At 57.2% G+C, this 17,664-nt stretch overlaps 1 protein-coding gene across 3 annotated transcripts in view; it reads right to left on the bottom strand.

Annotated features, from left to right (window-relative positions):
* Positions 1-316: 316 nt before the first annotated feature.
* Positions 317-17,664, bottom strand: part of BCAR1 (BCAR1 scaffold protein, Cas family member) — a 105,924-nt gene continuing 88,576 nt past the window's right edge. For all 3 annotated transcript variants that reach the window (XM_043986670.1, XM_043986668.1, XM_043986671.1), the window contains exons 3-7: positions 5,067-5,228; positions 4,715-4,831; positions 3,212-4,405; positions 1,716-1,805; positions 317-1,239 (exon numbers count right to left, since the gene is read on the bottom strand). In XM_043986670.1, the coding sequence (XP_043842605.1) occupies positions 727-1,239; positions 1,716-1,805; positions 3,212-4,405; positions 4,715-4,831; positions 5,067-5,228 (2,076 nt within the window). In that variant the 3' untranslated portion in view covers positions 317-726. The remainder of the gene's footprint in view (positions 1,240-1,715; positions 1,806-3,211; positions 4,406-4,714; positions 4,832-5,066; positions 5,229-17,664) is intronic.

The following is a 17,664-nucleotide window of genomic DNA, read 5'->3' as shown; positions in this document are numbered from 1 at the left end:
CTTTGTCCCCCCCCCCCCCGGCCCCCCGACCCAGGTGGAAGGAGTCATTCACTGGGAGTCAGGGGACACAGACCCAAATGCTAACTTTGCTACCATCTATCTGGGTGACCTTTCCCCAGCTTCGGTCTGGGGGAATTCAAATGGAATTGGGCCATTAAGGAGTAGACCCATGATCCCAGGATCCAGATGGGGCTGGTTCAAAGGGGCTCCTCCCTGTCTCAGGGCTCCCATCTCATCCCACCTCGTTCTGTTCCCGTGATTAGGGCACACAGGCTGCCTTCTCTACACATTTCACTTACAGACAAGGCTCGCATCCTTTTAGTTTTAGGGGTTTTTTTTATTTAAATGTAGACCATTAGTCAAATGATTGGAAAATCAATAATGAAAAATAGTTCTTTAGTGTTTTTTCTCTGCTCCAGCCCAGCCACGCAGAACACAGTATGGTTCACACTGGAGCTGGGGGAGCCTGTGCCTTCTGGTGTCAGGGGAGAGGAAGGGAAGGAGGGGGGGTGGGCAGGCAGGAGGGGGAAAGGTGGGGGGGTGGGGGAAGAGGAGAGAGGGAGGGCTGGGTAGGAGATTCAGTCTCTCTTCAGGCCTCCCTGAGTCAGGCCTCTTGGTTGCTGTGGTTTGTTTCTTTTTAAATATGTACAAAGTCATTTACAGTCTGTGGCCCAGTCACCAAACAGCCAGAGCTACCCCCCGCCCCCCCAACATGGTCCCTTCTGCTCAGGCCGCGGCCAGCTGGCCCAGGACCCGCCTGAACTGCTGCGTGCTCTGGCCCAGCTCCTTCACGCGGTCCACCATGTCCTGGGCAGCTGTGGGGGAGGGGTACTGCAGGGCGGCCGTCTTGGTGGTCACCACAATCTCCTTAAGCATGTCACACAGGAGGTTGCTGTAGTGAGTCACCTGGCTCCGGACGTCCGGAGCCTTGGCCTGGCGGGACAAGGTGTCGCCGATGAACACCAGCTTGTGGGCGCTGAGGATGACAAACTTGCTGTGGGCCACGAAGATTTTGGGGGGTTGATTGGTGGCCACAGCGGTGAAGAAGGCGTCCACGGCGTTGGTCAGGGTGGTCAGGTTGGACTCACACTGCTCTAGGTAGAAGAGCAGCAGCTGCCGGTCTGAGGGAGCCAGCCCCCCCGGCCGCCCTGGGGCCAGGGGCTGGGAGGGGGTCCAGTTGGAGAGGTCATGCTCGATGGGCCGGGACACCTCCTGCTCGAGCCGCTCGAACTGCTTCAGCTGCAAGAGGAAAAGGAGGACAAGCCGTCCGGCGGGGCTCTGCCAAAGCTCACCTTGGGAGGGGCTGGGGGCAGGCTCCTGTCACCAACCCAACACCTACCACGGATACACAGGAACACTTCCCAAAGTTCCAGTGTCCCCATTTCCCAGATGGACAAAGGGACTCCAGGCTGCCTGAGGCCATGCAGCAGGCTAAGGGGCAGCTGGGATGAGGCACCTGCCCTTCTCTTCCTAACCTCAATCATGCGAGGGGTAGCTGTCTGAAAGAGTGGAAGGCCGTGGGCCCGCGGGGTCCTGATGCCATCGGCCCTGTGACCCTCTCCAAGGCTAGCTCTTCCCTCTGTCCAGGCACGGGGCCCTTGTCACTGTCCCTGCAGCTGAGGGTGCAGAGGGGCTGGGGGGGAGGGGTGCAGAGGGGCTGGGGGGAGGGGTGCAGAGGGGCTGGGGGGAGGGGTGCAGAGGGGCTGCCCACTCACCTGCTGCTGCTCCAGCTGACCCTTCCCCTGCCGAATGATGTTGCCCTTCTCTAATAACTCCTTCTGGGTTTTCTCAAATTCTTCCTTTCCCTGGGAGGAGGGAGGCAGAGGGAGACCGTTAGGATGGGGACGTTAGGATGGGGACGTTAGGATGGGGACGTGGCTGCCCCGCATGGCTTCATCTGAACCCTAGGAAAGGCGAGAGGAGCCCCCCTGGCCTCGGAGCACAAGGTCAGAAGTCCAGCAGGGCCCGCACCCCCACCTACACAAGAGGTGCACAGGTGTGGGCTAAGAGTGAAGCCCAGTGTGCCCACAAGGGGGCGACGGTGGCCCACGGGACGCTGACCTTAGGAGAAAAACCAATGATGTCGTGCCAGCCCTTCCTGGTCCAGGGGGCACCCAGGTCTGCCCCAGAGGGTGGAGTTCCCTGGCTTCCCCCAGCCTCAGTAACCTCAAGGGTCTCTCCCAGGCTCCTCTCTTAGAGGACAGAGAGGGAAGGCCCTTTCCTGGGGCGGGGTGTCACGGCAGAGCTGGGGTGAGGGGGTCCAGGCTGATGGTGGGGTGGGGAGTGCCTAATCTGGCTCCCACATGGGGTGGGGGGTTGCACTGCCTGCTCTGGGGCCTGGTTCTCAAGAGCTCCCCCTCGTGACCCAATAGAAGCTGACGTGAAGAGGGAGGAAGCCCCAAAGAAGTGGGTAGGGGGTCCCTGGGGGTGGGGATCATCTTATTTCTGACTGTCCCAGTGCATGGTCCCCAGAAAGCTAGATGGAAGGATGCTGAATGCCCGCAGGGGCCCAGAATCCTGGTTCTGACATAGCAAACTAACTCCCAGAGTTTGGGAGCAGCCAGACCCTTTGGGGGGTGGGGGTCTACATTTCCCGTAGGAAGAAGGAGCAGCTCCCAGCCCAGATGCACCCTGGCAGCTTAGCCGCCATCAGCCTGAGGGGCTTGTCCCCACGTCAGGCTCTGCCTGGGGACCCAGAGGGCCTCCTGGATAATGGAGCACACATAGGAGATCACCCCTCACTGTCCCTCCCTCCTGGGCCCCGGGGTCCTGGGAGAGATGAGACCCACAGCGGCCACGCTGCCGGCCTAGCTACAGGAAACAGTGAGCAGGAGGGAAAGCCAAGGAGAAGGAAGGAAGAGGGATGGAGGAGGACAGAGATGTGGGACATCAGAGTGAGAGAAGAGATACCAGATGGGGGTGGGGGAGGGAAAGAGGGGAGGAGGGGAAGATGGGAGGAGAGGAGGGCAGGGGAGGGCAGGGGAGGAGGGGAAGGAAGGAGGGAAGGGCAGGGGAGGAGAGGAGGGGAGGGGAGAAGACTCCCGACTCCAAAGCCCAGGGCTCCCAGGACACCCCGGGGCTTGGGCATCTCTCACTTCACCACCACTTTGGCAAAGGCTCTACCTGTGTGGCCCCCAAGGAAGGAGATGCCAATGGAGAGGACCTTTGTACCAGGGGCCTCCCTGGACTCCTCTACCCCCTGCTCACCCACCTGCAAGTGAACGTAGTCATAGTCCTCCATCCAGCCGGCCTCACTGTTCTCGTACTGCCCGTCTGGCGAGTCCTGGGCAGTGAATTTGGGAGGGGAGGGCAGAGGCCTCGACTGTATGCTGCTTGCCTTGTCCGAGGGGGTGCCGGTGCCAGGGGGTGGGGCGGGCTGGCTGCCCACCTCGGGGCCTGCCCCCCCATTGGACGGCTTTGTCCTTTTAAAGAGCAGCGAAGCATTGCCGTGCAAGAAAGAAGCCAGCTGCTTTGTGTCATCAGGGATGCCCCGGGAGCACGTGACAAAGCGGTCCAGGTTGTCGGGGGCTCCTGGGGGCTGGCCCCCCACCACCAAGGAGCTCAGGGCCCAGTGGCAGCCGTCCAAGGCCTGGCTGTGTGCCAGCAGCGTCTGGTAGGCGTCTTCCATCTTCTGAAGCTGTTTGCTGAGTTTAGCGTGAAGGGCACGGTCCGTGGAGTGGGTGGCATTGCCCACAGCCCCGCGGGCAAACTCCAGCAGTTCCCGGACGGTGCCCTTCACCTCCCCCACAGCGGCTTGCAGGCTGGGAATCTGGGGCTCCAGCAGCTCGGGGTCCCGCCAGCCACTGCCACTGACGAAGGACATGAGGTGGGCCACGGCCGCGCTCACGCCGTGCTGCAGCTTGGCTAGCATCTCCATGGCGGCATCCAGGTCCATAGGCAGCAGCTCCCTGCCCACCGCCGCTTCCTTCACCGGGACCACATCCAGGGAAGAGGAGGACAGGTTGCTGCGGGTGCTGCCCGTGCTCGAGGCCGACAGACGCTTGCCGTCGGCCCGGGCTTCGCGGTCGGCCTGCGGCGGTATATCGTACACGCTCTCCCCGTCGGCCTCCAGAGAAGCAGCCCGGCTGCTGGCCAGGTCCCGAGGAACGTCATACACGGAGCCCGGGGGGCCAGGTCCCAGCTTGCGCAGGCCCGGAGGCACGTCATAGATCTCCTGGGGTGGGGCCGTGGCAGGTGTCCCCTTGCCGGCGGGTGGGGGGACGTCGTAGACGTCGTCGGCCGGGTAGGGGTCTGTGGAGGGGATGGGTGAGGGCGCCAGGATCAGCGGGTGCCGGGCAGGGTCGAAGGGCTTGGGTTTCAGGAAGGCAGGGGGCACGTCGTAGGTTTCTTCCCGCAAGGGCCCATCGGGCACATCCTTGCTCACAGATGGGGGAATGTCATAGACCTGGAAGTAAAGGGGAGAGGTTTGGTCAGGGTCCACCCCAGACAGTAGGATCACTGACCTCCATACCCGAGGCCGGGGGACGCGTGTGGTGCGCCTGGAGAGAGCGCATATGCACGGTACCGGGCCCTGAGCGATCCCTTCACTGCTCTTGACCTCAGTTTCCCTCTCTGCAAGATCCCCTGCCCAGAGGCAGTTCCCCCGCAGTTCGATCTCCTAATGACCCTACACACAGACACCCCAGCGGGTCTCCACACGCACAAGGCAGGCCCTGCTGGGAGGGTGGACACCAAGGACACGTTGCTCACTCACCGTGTGCTGGTTGGGCAGCTGCAGGCTTTTCTCCACGCTGGGGGGCACGTCGTAGATGTCCAGAGAGGGGTCACGGCTGGTGGGGCCCTTGACGGCCATGGGGGGAGTGTCATACACCTGTGAGGAGAAAGCTCGGGGTTAAGGTAGCTGACCCTTCCCGCCACACCTCAGCTGTGTCTGACGGTGGCTAAGAGCAAGAATGGAGGAACAAAGAACCAGAAGACCCCAGGGTGCAGAGGCTGAGGGACCTTCTGCGGCACTCTGGGAATGCTGGGGCAGGACCAAAGGAAGAAGACCCCCCAGGGGGAGGGGGAGATGCGACTCCCCCCGCATGGAGGCTGCGTTTCCTCACCTCTTGGCTATACTGGCTGGGGAGCAGCCCCCTGACAGGGGGTACGTCGTAGATTTCCTGGGGCCCTGAAGACAACAGATGCCTGGGAATGTCGTACTCATCCTGCTCTGGCTTGGGTGACTCATAGACGTAGGCCTGCCCAACCCTTGTGGGCACCACCACCTGAGCAAGCAGGGAAAGAGAGGGAGACAGAATCAATCAATCAATCAATCAATCAACAGGCGAAGATTCCTGGCCCTGGCTGTGCACCAGCACAAGGCAATGTGCTGAGGTGAACCTCCAAATCTCATGAGTGAAGGGAAGTCCAGGTGTCAAATGGGCCAGATTAAACCGTAACTGGGAAATAGTTAACAAAGTGAATAAAAACATAAGACAACAAAGACAACGCTGATGAGCACGCGGCCAGCAGAGCGCCTCATTTCTCGGTCTGACACTCCGGCTCTAGTCCACCCAGATGGCCCCAAGACCCTCCTCTGGGGATCTGTGCCAAGTTGTCAGGCTTTGACGGAGGCCGTCGCTGCGCGAGGAGGACACCATTGAGTAAGGAGGCTGTCCCTGCGCGAGGAGGCCGCCACTGCACGAGGACACCAGTGGAGCTGAGCTCGGGTCTGGATGGTGGAGCAGCACTAGCCACCCCCATCTCCTTCACTTCTGGGCTCCAGGGCCGCCCGGAACAGCCCTCTTTGGAAAGGGGCCATTTCCTTTCTGTCCCGGTGTCTACAGAGCCCCGAGCAGTGCCCAGAATGTGGGAGGGGCTTAGCCTGAGATGGCCTGGCCTAAAGGTCACAATGAGGGCAGGGTCAGGATTCGAACCCAGGGCTCTCTTCTCTCCCTCCCCATGCATGGTCAGGGAAGCCTTGAAGGAGGAGAGGTTTGGGCTAGGTCTGGCATGAGGATGATTGCGAATGGATGAGACAAAGGTACAGAAGGGGGGAGGGCTTGGGTGTCCCACCCAGAAGGGGCTACCCTCCTGCCCACCCTCCCAGAGGGCAGCAGGCTACACTCTGCTGACTGGGCTGCTCCCAGCGACAGCAGGAAGGGAGGCGAGGTTCCTGCCTCTCAGCTCCCTGCTCCCCAGGGAGCTTGGAGCTGACCAGGCAAGAGCTCCTGGCCCACTGGGCTGACCCTGGAAGGAAATGGAGCCGGAGAGCAGGACTCAGGCAGTTCCTTCCAGTTCTGGGGAGGGGCAGAAGCAGGGACCCCCAGGCTGGCCTGGGCCAAGCACCCAGGGACAGGGATGCAAACCCTGCCCCTCCTCTGCGGGGCTCCAGAGCCTTTGGGGCCTGGATTTGCTCCCCATTAGAGAAGGGGCCTTCCCACCCCAGGGCCCATCTAGCCGGGCCGGTAAGGAGGGAGTCTGAATGGGTGCACGCCTGCGTGTACACAAGGCATTTGTAAAGGCTCAGCACAATCTGGGAGGGGGGGGGGTGTGCAGCAGGGAGCCTGCAAATTCTGTGAAAACCACCAGTCTGTGACTGCTTACATCAAGGGACACCTCTGTCTCTGTCTGTCTCTCAGTTTCCTCATCTGTAAATCCAAGGTGTGAGATGCCCTGGGGAGCCTGGGGTCACATAACCTCATCTTGGGGCACCCGTGTTTTCAAATGACCAGAAAAGGCCCCGCAGCTAGCTCCTTGATCCATATTTCTGGTTCACCTGTAATTCACATAGCAGTTGTTCAGTGGCCTGTGACTCAGTGCTCCTGACCTGCTGGAGATCTGGAGAAGTGAGTTCCTTAAACGCTTTAAACATTAACCACCTTGTTTGCCGAATCAAAGGGCCAAGGACGACGTTCTTCTGAACAAAGGTAAACTTCCACTTATTTAATAACTTCTTACTAAATACCTACTGTGCGCAGTGTTTGCTAGATACCTACTATGCATAGGATACAAACACCTAAAACTAAAACACGACATGAAATAGTACATTGAGGGCTAGAAGGAACCGGACCCAATACTCTCATTTTACAGATGAGGAAACTGAGGCTGAGAGAGGTGGGAGCACCTGCAGAAAGGGGAAGAGCCAGAACTGGAACCCAAGACCGGCCTCCAAGGGGAGCAGTCTTTCCCTCGCATCATGTAACACATCAGTGCTACAAAGTAAAATGTCCTCGGGATGTCTGCAGGCACGAATAAAACTGGAAATAAAGGAAGAAAGCCAAAGACCGGTCCCTGCCCTTGCTTGAAGAAGGGAGACTAGCCCCCTGGGAGAAAAACCCCCCCAAAGCAGCATGAGCGAAGGCCAGATGAAGGCAGCCCCACAGCAGCTCGGGGGGGCCAAAGAGAGCACCCAGGAAGCCAGGCAACACTTAAGAGAAGCGGCTCACGTGAACGGCCGCACGGTGTTGTGTGGAAAGAACACCGGCAGCCCCAGATGCTGCCCAACTGTAAGGCCCCTGAGCGCCGCAGGGGGAACCAGTTCCAGTCTGGGCTCTCGTCCTAATGGCTCAAGTGAGTCCCTGTGTGCCTCGGTTTCCTTATGATCCAGCTGGAGATTCTACTCGGAGTCCTTTCCCAACTGTGACATTCTCTTTAGCCTGATCAAAGCAGCCATAAGCTGCCTGGGGACAGAGGCTGGAGGATCGGGGAGGTGGCACGTTTGCTGAAAGGGAGAGCTGACAACTGGTACAGAGTGTCTGCCCACCTCCCTCGCTGGGCCAGGCAGCCTGGGGCACTCATCCCACATCACTGGTGCCAGAAAACCTGGCCACACGGCAAGGTTCCAGGTGTCTCTCCAAAGGGGGCCTTGGGCAGCAGCCGCTGTGGCAGCCTGCACCAGCTGAGCCCACCGGGCAGCATCCCGCTCATTCATGGGGGCTGCTGCCAAGCCCAGGGAGCACACAGGTCTCCTAAGTGGCCCAACACAGCCCTCCTGCAAAGAGGTAAACAAAGGACCCACGATGGGTCACACAGCTGGCTGGGCAGCAGCCAGGGAGGGGTCGGCTAATGAGATTTTCCAAGTGCCGCTCCAGCTCAGCTGCCCAGTCAAGGGGTTGGGCCCCACTCATGGAGAGAAAGGGGTTTTGTTCCTTAATTAAAGGGGGCGCAGCAAGGGTTGGGAGCAGGGCACCCCCTCCAACCTGAGCTCAGCTTCTCCTGCAGAGTCCCAGGAAGCAGAGGGGCCCTGGTGATCCCCAAGTGCTGACGTCTGCTACCAGACAACAGGCCTCGGGTCCCACCACACCTGTGTCCTCTCCCCTCCTCCTTTCTATGCGCCCCACAAGCCCCACAGAGCCATGTCTGAGGGTGGTGCCAAGGTCAGAAGAGGGCACGAGATACACATGCCAGCATCTCACCGACCCAGGGACCCATCTCCAGCAATGGTCCAGCCCTCCCCCCAACACAGGGCTAGCCCCGGGAAAGATGGTGACCTCCCTCTGCCTGCCCCGAGACCAGACTCACTGCAGCGACTGGCAGCTTCCCCAGCCGGGCCCACGTCATCGTCCATTAAGCAGAGCTGGTGTTTGGCAGTGCAGCGCCCGATGACGCACTTACCCTCCCGCTCTCCCTCCTGCTTTCCTGCCAAGTGCCTCCTCTCACTGGGCCTGGCCCCCCCCCCCCCAGCCAGCCAGCCATCAGGCGGGTGGGAAGGGGAGTCAAGAAGACTGTACTGGCCCAGCTGGAGGGACCTTCCTTGGGGGCTGGAAAAGGGGCAAGGGAAGGGCTCTCCACCCTGGCTTTACACCAGGAAGAAGCTGAGCACAGAAGGAAGGAGGCTCGCCAAGGTCACATATGTCCAGTGAGGGAGCCAGAGGCCTGGGAAAGGCGGCCAGGCCTCCTAGCTCCTGCCTCCCCAGAGAGGCCCAAGAGAAAGGCAGAAGCCAGGGGAGTACTCCTCGAGCCGAGCCCGGGCTGTCCCCGCCAGCCTCCTCTACAGTGGCCTGGCCGGGGCCTCTGGAGATAAGCGCAGCTGGAATCAGACTCAGAACGAGGGGGACCCCTCCCGAGGACAGCAAGTCCTGCTGTCCACTGCACAGATCTCTTTCAAACAGTTCAGGGGGGCAGGCAGAAGGACTTATTGATTAGGACTCCCCATGGGGCAGGCCCTGTGCCAAGTGCTAGGGATACAAGTACAAAGGGAACAGCAGTGGCTGCCCTCAAGGGCTCTGTGTTCTAAGGAAAGACCAACACATAAAGGGAGGTGAGAAGGGAGGCTGTGGGGGAGCAAGGCTAAGCTGGCCCACCTGGAGCCCTCAGGAGGGGGGGAGGCTGAGCCTCCCCAGACAGTGCAGGGGACGGGTCCCTCCAGGGGCTGGGGGCATGGAGCCTGAGCGGGGCACGTCCTCCCTTGCTCAGTTCCCCCTGACGGTCCCCACAGCAGCCTCCCCATGGCCACCCCCCTCATCCTCTCAGACTCGGGCAGCCCGGGCTGCTGCCACCACGGCCTCTGGCAGACAAATCTCCAACTCCAGAGATTTGATCCTCCTCCAGAGCTATTTTTAGACCCACCTCCTCCCCGGCCAAAACCTGCGGAGGCCCCTGCCCCAGGGAGGGGGGGCTGCACTGACTCAGGCTGCTGGGCTGGGAAGGGGAGGAGGGAGCCGCATGCGTGGCAGTGGGGGAGGACAGAGAGGCAGAGGGCCAGCCGGCGGGACGGCCTGGGAGCCTGTGGCTGCTCCTCCTAGCAGCTCAGGGAAAGAGCAGTTGGGAGAGGATGCCCCAGCTCCCCTTCGGCCAAGTCAGGAGTGCGGGAGACCCCACAGCCCCAGCCGAGGCTGACAGAGGGAGGTTGTGGGTGAGCCCGAGGGAGATGATGGGCAAAGTAACACGTGGGCCACAAGGCTTCTGGTGGAGAAACTGATGACCTTTCAAAAACACGGACGTGGCTTTTCTAGCTCTTCTAGGGGGAAAAGCTTTGTTTAAGCCAAGACTTATTGGACTGGAAGCCACACAAGGCTGTCCCTCTGGGACAGCAGGTGACACTAGGCCCACCCTCACCCACACACGATTACTTAATGGATGGAGACTTCCTAGGCAAGACAGGCTTCAAGGAACATTTTGGACAACAACTCCTCGTAGTCTGATAAAAAGGAGCAGCAGCAATAGCATTTACACGTGACTTTAAAGTCTACAAAGCACTTTACAAACATGACCTCACTGGATCCCCACCACAACCCTTTGCGGTGTTAATAGCCCCGTTTTACAAGTGGGGAAACTGAGGTAAATGGCAGTGAAGAATCTTGCCCCGGGTCACGTGGCTATTAAGTGCCTGAGGACAGATTTGAACTGAGATCTTTCTGAGTCCAGGCCCAGTGCTCACCCCGTGTCACTACCTAGCTGCAGCTGGATAGTGCACAGGGGCTTTCTTAAGCCCTAAGATAGCACAGGATAGTAGACAGAGCAGAGGGCTCTAAGTCAGGAACTGTGGGTTCTAAACCTACTTTGACACCAAACAGCTGCTTGAGTAAAGCAGGCATATGGGCATTCAACCAATGACCTCTTGTAGCTGACAGCAGAAGGGAAGCGGCCGCCATTTCCCTTTTCTTCTCTCTTGTGTACACGGCACATTGTTAAGTCAAATTTGTGAAACAGAATTATTTTTAGCTATTGGTAAGCACTCTCACATCCACTCTCTTACTTGGGCCTTGAAATATCCCTCTGTAGTGGGCGCCAGGCCAGTTTACAAATGGAGAAATCACGGCACCGAGAAGTCCAAATGACTTTAATAGCCCCAACTACCTGAGCCAGGAGCTGGCGGTAAAGTTTGTGTGTGCGGATGTGCGGCCGCAGCCAGTCAGATCAGGCAGATGGGGGGAGGAGGAGGAGAAAGAAGAGAAGGAAGCATTTGTCCTTCCTTTTCAGAGAGGACCAGCGACATCAGGGGGTGATGTCTTCATGTGAGTGTGAACCGGATTGAAAGGAGGCAGAGCTGCACAGAGGCGCCAGCCTCACTCTCTCTTTCAGTGTCACCGAGTGCAGGGACAAGACAAAAGCCAGGGTGACTGCCGATGGCCCCGGGGGGCAGTGTCTGACCTTGGCGTCGTCGATGTCTGACCAAGCTCTGGGTGGTTTATCGTGCCTGCTTCAGCCGCCTTCATGGCCATTGGGACACACTGTTCTTACCTGCCCACTCTGCCAGGGAAAGTCTTCACATGCTTGGGTGGCCATGCCCTTAACTCACCAGCGGGTTAGAGGCCTATTGGTTACCCTCAGCCCGGGTTAGCTGTCTGCCATGACAGTTTACTGGCATCTGCCCAATACACACGCTACAGCTTCTTGGAGCCACAAGTGAGAGCTGGGGGACACCCAAGGCTGGTGAGCAGCCCCCAGACCGGAGGTGCCAGTCCTCCCTGAACATACCATACCCCTCTCCTTCCCCAGTGTACAGTCAAGGGCTGCTCAGGGAGCCTGGAAAGGCCTGGCTAAGGCCAGCAGAGCCAAGTAGGCTGTCAGGGCTGCTGTGGAGGGGACCTGAGGTAGGGTCCAGAGTCAGTTCTGAGATCGGCTACGACTGGGACAGCAGGCAAGAGACACAAAGTTGGGACAGATTCAGCCCACAAGGGCAGGCCCTAGGTTCAGTTTTGAATGTTCTATTTCGAAAAGCGCAGACTGTGAAGACCGGACATTAAGCCACTACAAGTGCTCATGAACTGAGGATGTTTAATGTGAAGGGCCATCACTAGCTTCAAGCATGAAAAAGGGTTAGCATGGGGGTGATGGGGACTCAGCCTGATTGTAAGATGACAATGCAGGAGCAGCAGGGATTCAACGCAGTGCAGAGGTACATCCCAGCTCGATGTAAGCAAAACTTATCAATAACCCGAGCTCTCCAAAGGCAGAACAGGCTGTGCCTATGAGCAAGTGAAGCTCCCCGCCTTGGGTCTTCCCCTGGAGGCCAGAGAGCCACCAGGCCCACAGAACAGGTCCCTTCTGTTTAGGTAGCAGCCGGACAAGACCAACTCCAAAGCTACTTTCCACTAAGGGACCAGGAAAAGTAATACGGTTTGGAAGAAATAAAAGGATGCTGGGCTCTAGGGGAAGACCCGAGTTCAAGGCCTGGCTTTGATACTTTTTGCAGTGTCTCAAGTCTCAGTTTGCACTTCTGTAAAATGGAGAGAGTAAGAATTACAGCATAGACCTCACGGCATCATTGTGAGGAACATACTCTTGACACTTGACGGCCCATCTGTGAGAGTTATAATTACGGCCACCACCACGGGCCTCTTTTCCTTTCTGAAAATTTCTTTTTTTGTTATGAAAACATCGGCAAATACTTCAATCGACAAAGAACAAAAGAGACTACATAGGAACTGTGGTCCTCTGCAGCTCGGAGCTCCCACTCTCATACCTGCCCATTTTCCTAGACTGAAAAGGAGAGAACAACAGCCCTCCAAGGAGATAGCTGGGAAAGAAGAGGAACTGAGGCAAGAAGTGAATCCCTTTGGGCAGGTCTGCTAGGGGACAGAAAAGGGAGCCTCAAGTCCTCGCCTATCATGGGAGGGGCCCTAACTCGCATCCTGTTCCCTTTTCTCACCCATCCCAGTCGGGAAGGCCCCTTCCCCATCCTCTCCCCTCCCATGTGTCCAGGCCCACCTTAATGGAGAATCTTGGGGCACCAAAAGCCTGAGGGCAGGTGAGTGATGGGGAAGGTAGAGTTACCATGGGATGTTCCTTAGAAACTATTCTCCATTAAAAAGAAAGAAATGAATGAATGGCAAATTAAAGATCTTGTCAGAGCCAGGTTTCTCCACGGAAAGAGACTGTTCAGCTAATTGCAGGTCACGTTAGAACTCCATGTTTGATGTTCTTCACTGACCCCGATACTCTCGTCCTCAGAGGAAAGAGGGCAGCCAGCCACCAACAGGGCCGACGGGGAGAGAGGAGAGAAAAGAAAGCCACGTGCATCCACCCATCCATCCATCCTTGAGGGAGGCTGGCACAGGCCCCAGCTCCAGACCCTCCGAAGCCAGGCTCAGCAAAGAGAAAGCAGGAGAAGTCACAGGGACCACGGACAAAGGGAGAAAGGCTAGGCAGGCTCCACTCCCAGAACAGCCTCCGCTTGGTTCCATCATCCCTGGTTCAGCTGCCAGCTCTCCAGGTTCCTCTCCCACTCAGGAGCAGGGCAGTATGCTGGGTCCCCTCCCGACATCCCACAGGGCCTGCCTCTAAACCGAAGTCAGGAGAGGATGCCGGAAGGGAAGGCAGAAGCCAGTCCGTCAGGGTTAACAGCCAGGAGGGCCCAAGGACCCCCTGCTTGGCTCAGGGCTGGGCCTGGACTGTAGATCCCAATCAGAAGAGCTGGAGGACGCTGGGGGAGGGAGGTCCAAACACAAATCAGAAAGAAGCCGGTTCCAAGGGTGGCTGCGGCCCAGCAGAGGAAAGGGGGTGGGTGCCAAGGCCACGGCGTCCCAGGGCAGAGCCTGGCCCCGGGGCCCTCCGAGTTCAGGCTGGGACACCAGGACAGACAATCAGGAAGTTCTCCTCCGTCCTCTACAAACTTTAACTCTTGGGCAGTCCAGGCGTCTTTAGCCACCCCAGGCCTCACTCAGGGCCTTGCTGAAGTGGCGGGAGTCTTCATCTCACCTGACCTTCCATTTGGGAGACAGAGTGCCAGGAGCGGTTCGGGTTGGAATCCTGCCTCTGACTATAGCACCAGCCTCAGTCCCCTTCCCACAAAATGGGGAGAGCCCTTGTATTTCCCCTCCCACCAAGCGCTACATAAAGGTGGCCGTTAGCCACCTTCCTATGGTGGGAGGCCCCCTAGCTTAGTCTACATCTCCATGGTGTCCGGCACACACAACATGCCCGCTAGCCGCTGAAATGACCTGAGCTGACCCTCCCAAAGCATCCCAGGAAATTCAGCTACCTCCCCAAGTGACAAGACACTTTGTCCAAGTCTCCCGAACTGTGGACTTGGCTGGAGAAGAGGAGGGGGAAATGGTGGAGCTGGAGGCAGGCAGGCCGCCCCCCCCCCCAGCTGGCCTCCTCACCGGGCAGCTCCCGCCAGCCTAGGCCACAGCTGACATCCTGGATTGGCTCCCCCCTCGATGCCTCCCTCGGCCCTCAGGCCAGCATTTCTGAACACAGCACAAGCTGACTTCCACCTACCTTTCTAGCTTTTTCTCCTATTAGCCTTCTATTTATTCGCTTTAGCGTCAAGCTCCCCAGACCCGCCTCCCCCTCAGAGTGCTGGGGTCAAGTCAAGCAAAACCAGTGAGCATTTATGAAGAGCCTACTATGTGCTGGCACTGTGCCTAGGGCGAGGGATACAAAGAAAGACCAAAAGCAGGCCCTATTTTCAAGAAGATCACAGCCAGTCAAAATAATTCCCGGACAGCTGAGTACAAGCCAGACAGAGAAAGGCTGAGCGGGAGGCTGCATCAGAGGGAAGGCCCTGGGGGTTCACGGAGGCCAGGAAAGGTTCCCTGGAGAAGGCAGATCTTGAATGGAGCCTGGCAGGGTCATCCAGCCTCCAAACTCATGCCTGCCGCCCTCCTCCCCCCGCCCCCGCTGGTCTGTCCTACCTGCACTTCCAGGCCCAGGAGAAGGCTTGCCTTCAGTCTGGGTGCCCTGCACACAAGGTACTTGCTCAATGAGCATTTGCTGTTGGCCAAAGCCTCCTGGAACGCGCAGGGTCCCCAGTGTATAAATTTCTCATTTCATAGACAAGGAAGCTCAGTGGGCCTGAGCATTAGGCGTGCCTTGGGGCTGGCAAAGGTTTTAAAAAATATATATATATTTTTTAATTCTTTGAAGGGCAATGAGGGTTAAGTGACTTGCCCAGGGTCATACAGCTAGTGTCAAGTGTCTGAGGCTGGATTTGAACTCAGGTTCTTCTGAATCCAGGGCCAGTGCTCCATCTACTGCGCCATCTAGCTATCCCCCAGCTGGCAAAGGTTTTCAATGACCCCAGTGTGCTGATAAATCCGGATTCCCACAGATTAAAGTCTGGGGTCAGTTCTCAGGGCACATGAGAGTTGGTTCCTGACGGGGGATAGGTTCCTTTCTTCCCAAGGAACGGGAGGAAGTTTGAGACTGAGGATGTGGCCAAGACCACAGAGTGAACCCAAGACTCCTGGAACCCGAGGCCTTCTCTAACAACTTTCCCCAAGCGAAAGCTTCTACCTCCTGGGGCTGTGGGGGCCCTCATGGACTTGGCCCCCCCAGAAGGAATACACAGGCCTGTGCCCAGCCTAGGCAATGTGGACGAAAACCCCCATGAGAGAAGGGGCTTTGTCTCGGCACACAGACCAGGTGCTTAAAAACTCATTACGGTTATGTTTCCAAGAAAAAAGAAACAAGCACCAGGCTGAAGCTGCTCTTGGGGAATCAAACTATAATAGGGTTTCTCTGGCAGCTCTTACTAATGGACTTCAGGCCACTTCCAGGCCAGGGTGGGGACCCACATTCTGTGCCAAAGGAAGCAGCAAGTGAGCGGGCAGGGTCATGGATGCCAGGTGTGGCAGCCGTGGAAAACATCCACTGGGAAAGCAAACATTGGTGACCACTGCCCCTCATTAGTACAGTGTGCTCTAGAGTGGGCTGCTTTTGCAGCCATCCTGTGAGAACCCAGAGTCAGGCAGAGTGTTTGGAATCTCCTGAGCTTTTAATAAGCTGGGCTGTAGGTGCAAGAACATGGAACCAGCATGAGGCAAACGGGCTGTCAGCCCAGGGGCTACCATGGGGTGGAAGATACAGCATGCTCCTCAGAAACATGCTTCCCTCACACAGCAGCCCACGGCCCTACACCATGGTGGCACCCTGAGCCCCCAACTCCTTCCTATTTTTGACCAAGGCTCTACACTAGACAGAGCATTTAAAGAAAACACTGAATGGCTTCCTTACAGCTGACATGACTGCTTTGTTGTTCATCTTAAGAAACAATGATTTTCTCACTGGTGCTAACTACTATTTCTTGGTGCCCAGACCTGAAACAAGAGTACACTGTGTACAACTGGGTAAGGAAGGTGACTTGGATTATAATAAACAGAGGCCTGATTTGTTTGCACAGTAAACAAACATTCCTGTCCTACGGATAGCCTGACTTGTACATGTCCATGTAGATTCTCTCTGGCATCTGCCAAGTCCTTGACCCTTTGGGAGAGATTCTGTGCCTACCCTATGAGGAAGGATGTGGCCGTGCTGCTGGGGCATCCCCTCAACCTGTACACTTCCAAGGGGGAGTGGAGGGGCTCCCACACATACCTCTCTCTTTCCCCATCAGCAAAAACCAAGAAAATTCCTAAATTCCCTTCCAGAAACACAGAAAGAGAATCATCTCTGCCTCTATTACCCTACAGAGGTGCCTCAAACAGAGGGCTGAGCTACACAATGTACAAAGAAAAGTGCCGCCTCTCACCACTCCAGGCCAGCACCTGCTGCCCCAGCAGGAAGAACCGCTCAGTGTCTACCTGCACACACACCCCCTCGCCCTACCCCCACAGCATACATCCTGTCACTGCAGGAAACTCTGGGAGACCAGACCAGGAGCCAACTCTCCCAATGGTTACCAGGACACCTGGCTCCTGCGTCAGCCTCCCCTGGCTCGTTCCCTGCTCCCTGCCCCCACCTTCTCCCAAGAGGATGCTACCAGGCCCCCGGACGCAGGTTTATGACCACCATGTACTCCCTGGGGATTGGTAGGTAGAGGAACCCCTCACAACACTGTGCAGCAAATACCTTTGAATGCTGCCTGATTTACAATCAAGTGTATTGTGGGATATTAAGAAATTGCCTTTGTATGTCTGCCACCCAAGGCCAGGAGTCTGCAGCTCAGGTGCACTGTCATCTTCTTGGTTTGGCTTATTTGTGACAGGGGTGGGGGTGGAGGGGGAGTTAGAGGGAAGCGATGGAGGTGGGGAAAAAGAATATAAAACTTCCAGAGTGACCAGGTCTCAAAGTGATGAAAAAAGCACTGCCCCTTCCCTTCTTTGTTGAGCTGGGGGACTACAGGTGACACACCGCATGTACTGTGTCCCCCTTTGAATTTTTGTTACAAGAGATACTTGGGGGGCAGCTAGGTGGTGCAGTGGATAGAGCACCAGCCCTGGAGTCAGGAGGACCTGAGTTCAGATCCGGCCTCAGACACTTGACACTTACTAGCTGTGTGACCCTGGGCAAGTCACTTAACCCCAATTGCCTCACCAAAAAACAAAAACAAAAAAAACCAAAAAACAAGAGATGCTTAGGTATGGTGAGGGAGGAGGTATATGTTCATAAACAGGTGACGCCAAACAAGACATTTGCCAGTTGGCCTCAGTTTCCTTATCTGTCAAAAGAGCGGGAGAATGAATACCCCCAATGAGGTCACAAAGAGTCAGATATGCCTGAAACGACTGAACAACAAACATGGGTCAGAGTCTTCAGCTTAACTTAGCCAGAAATCATAGGGCTGGTGCAGAGCTCTCCATCAAACATGACTTGCCCCCTCCCTTACCCAGCCTCAGCCCTGTTATCCCTCGGGGGCAAGGGCAGTTACAAGGACACAACACGATGTGAAAGAACACTGGCCTTGGCATCAGGAGCTGGACTCTTCTCATAGTTCTAACGTTTATTAAACGTGAGGCCTGAGGGCGGCTAGGTGGCACAGTGGATAAAGCATTGGCCCTGGATTCAGGAGGATCTGAGTTCAAATCCAGCTTCAGACATTTGACGCTTACT

This window comes from Dromiciops gliroides, chromosome 2 (genome assembly GCF_019393635.1).
Source record: "Dromiciops gliroides isolate mDroGli1 chromosome 2, mDroGli1.pri, whole genome shotgun sequence".
NCBI classification, from domain to species: domain Eukaryota; kingdom Metazoa; phylum Chordata; class Mammalia; order Microbiotheria; family Microbiotheriidae; genus Dromiciops; species Dromiciops gliroides.
This window is presented reverse-complemented; position numbering and strand designations above follow the sequence as displayed.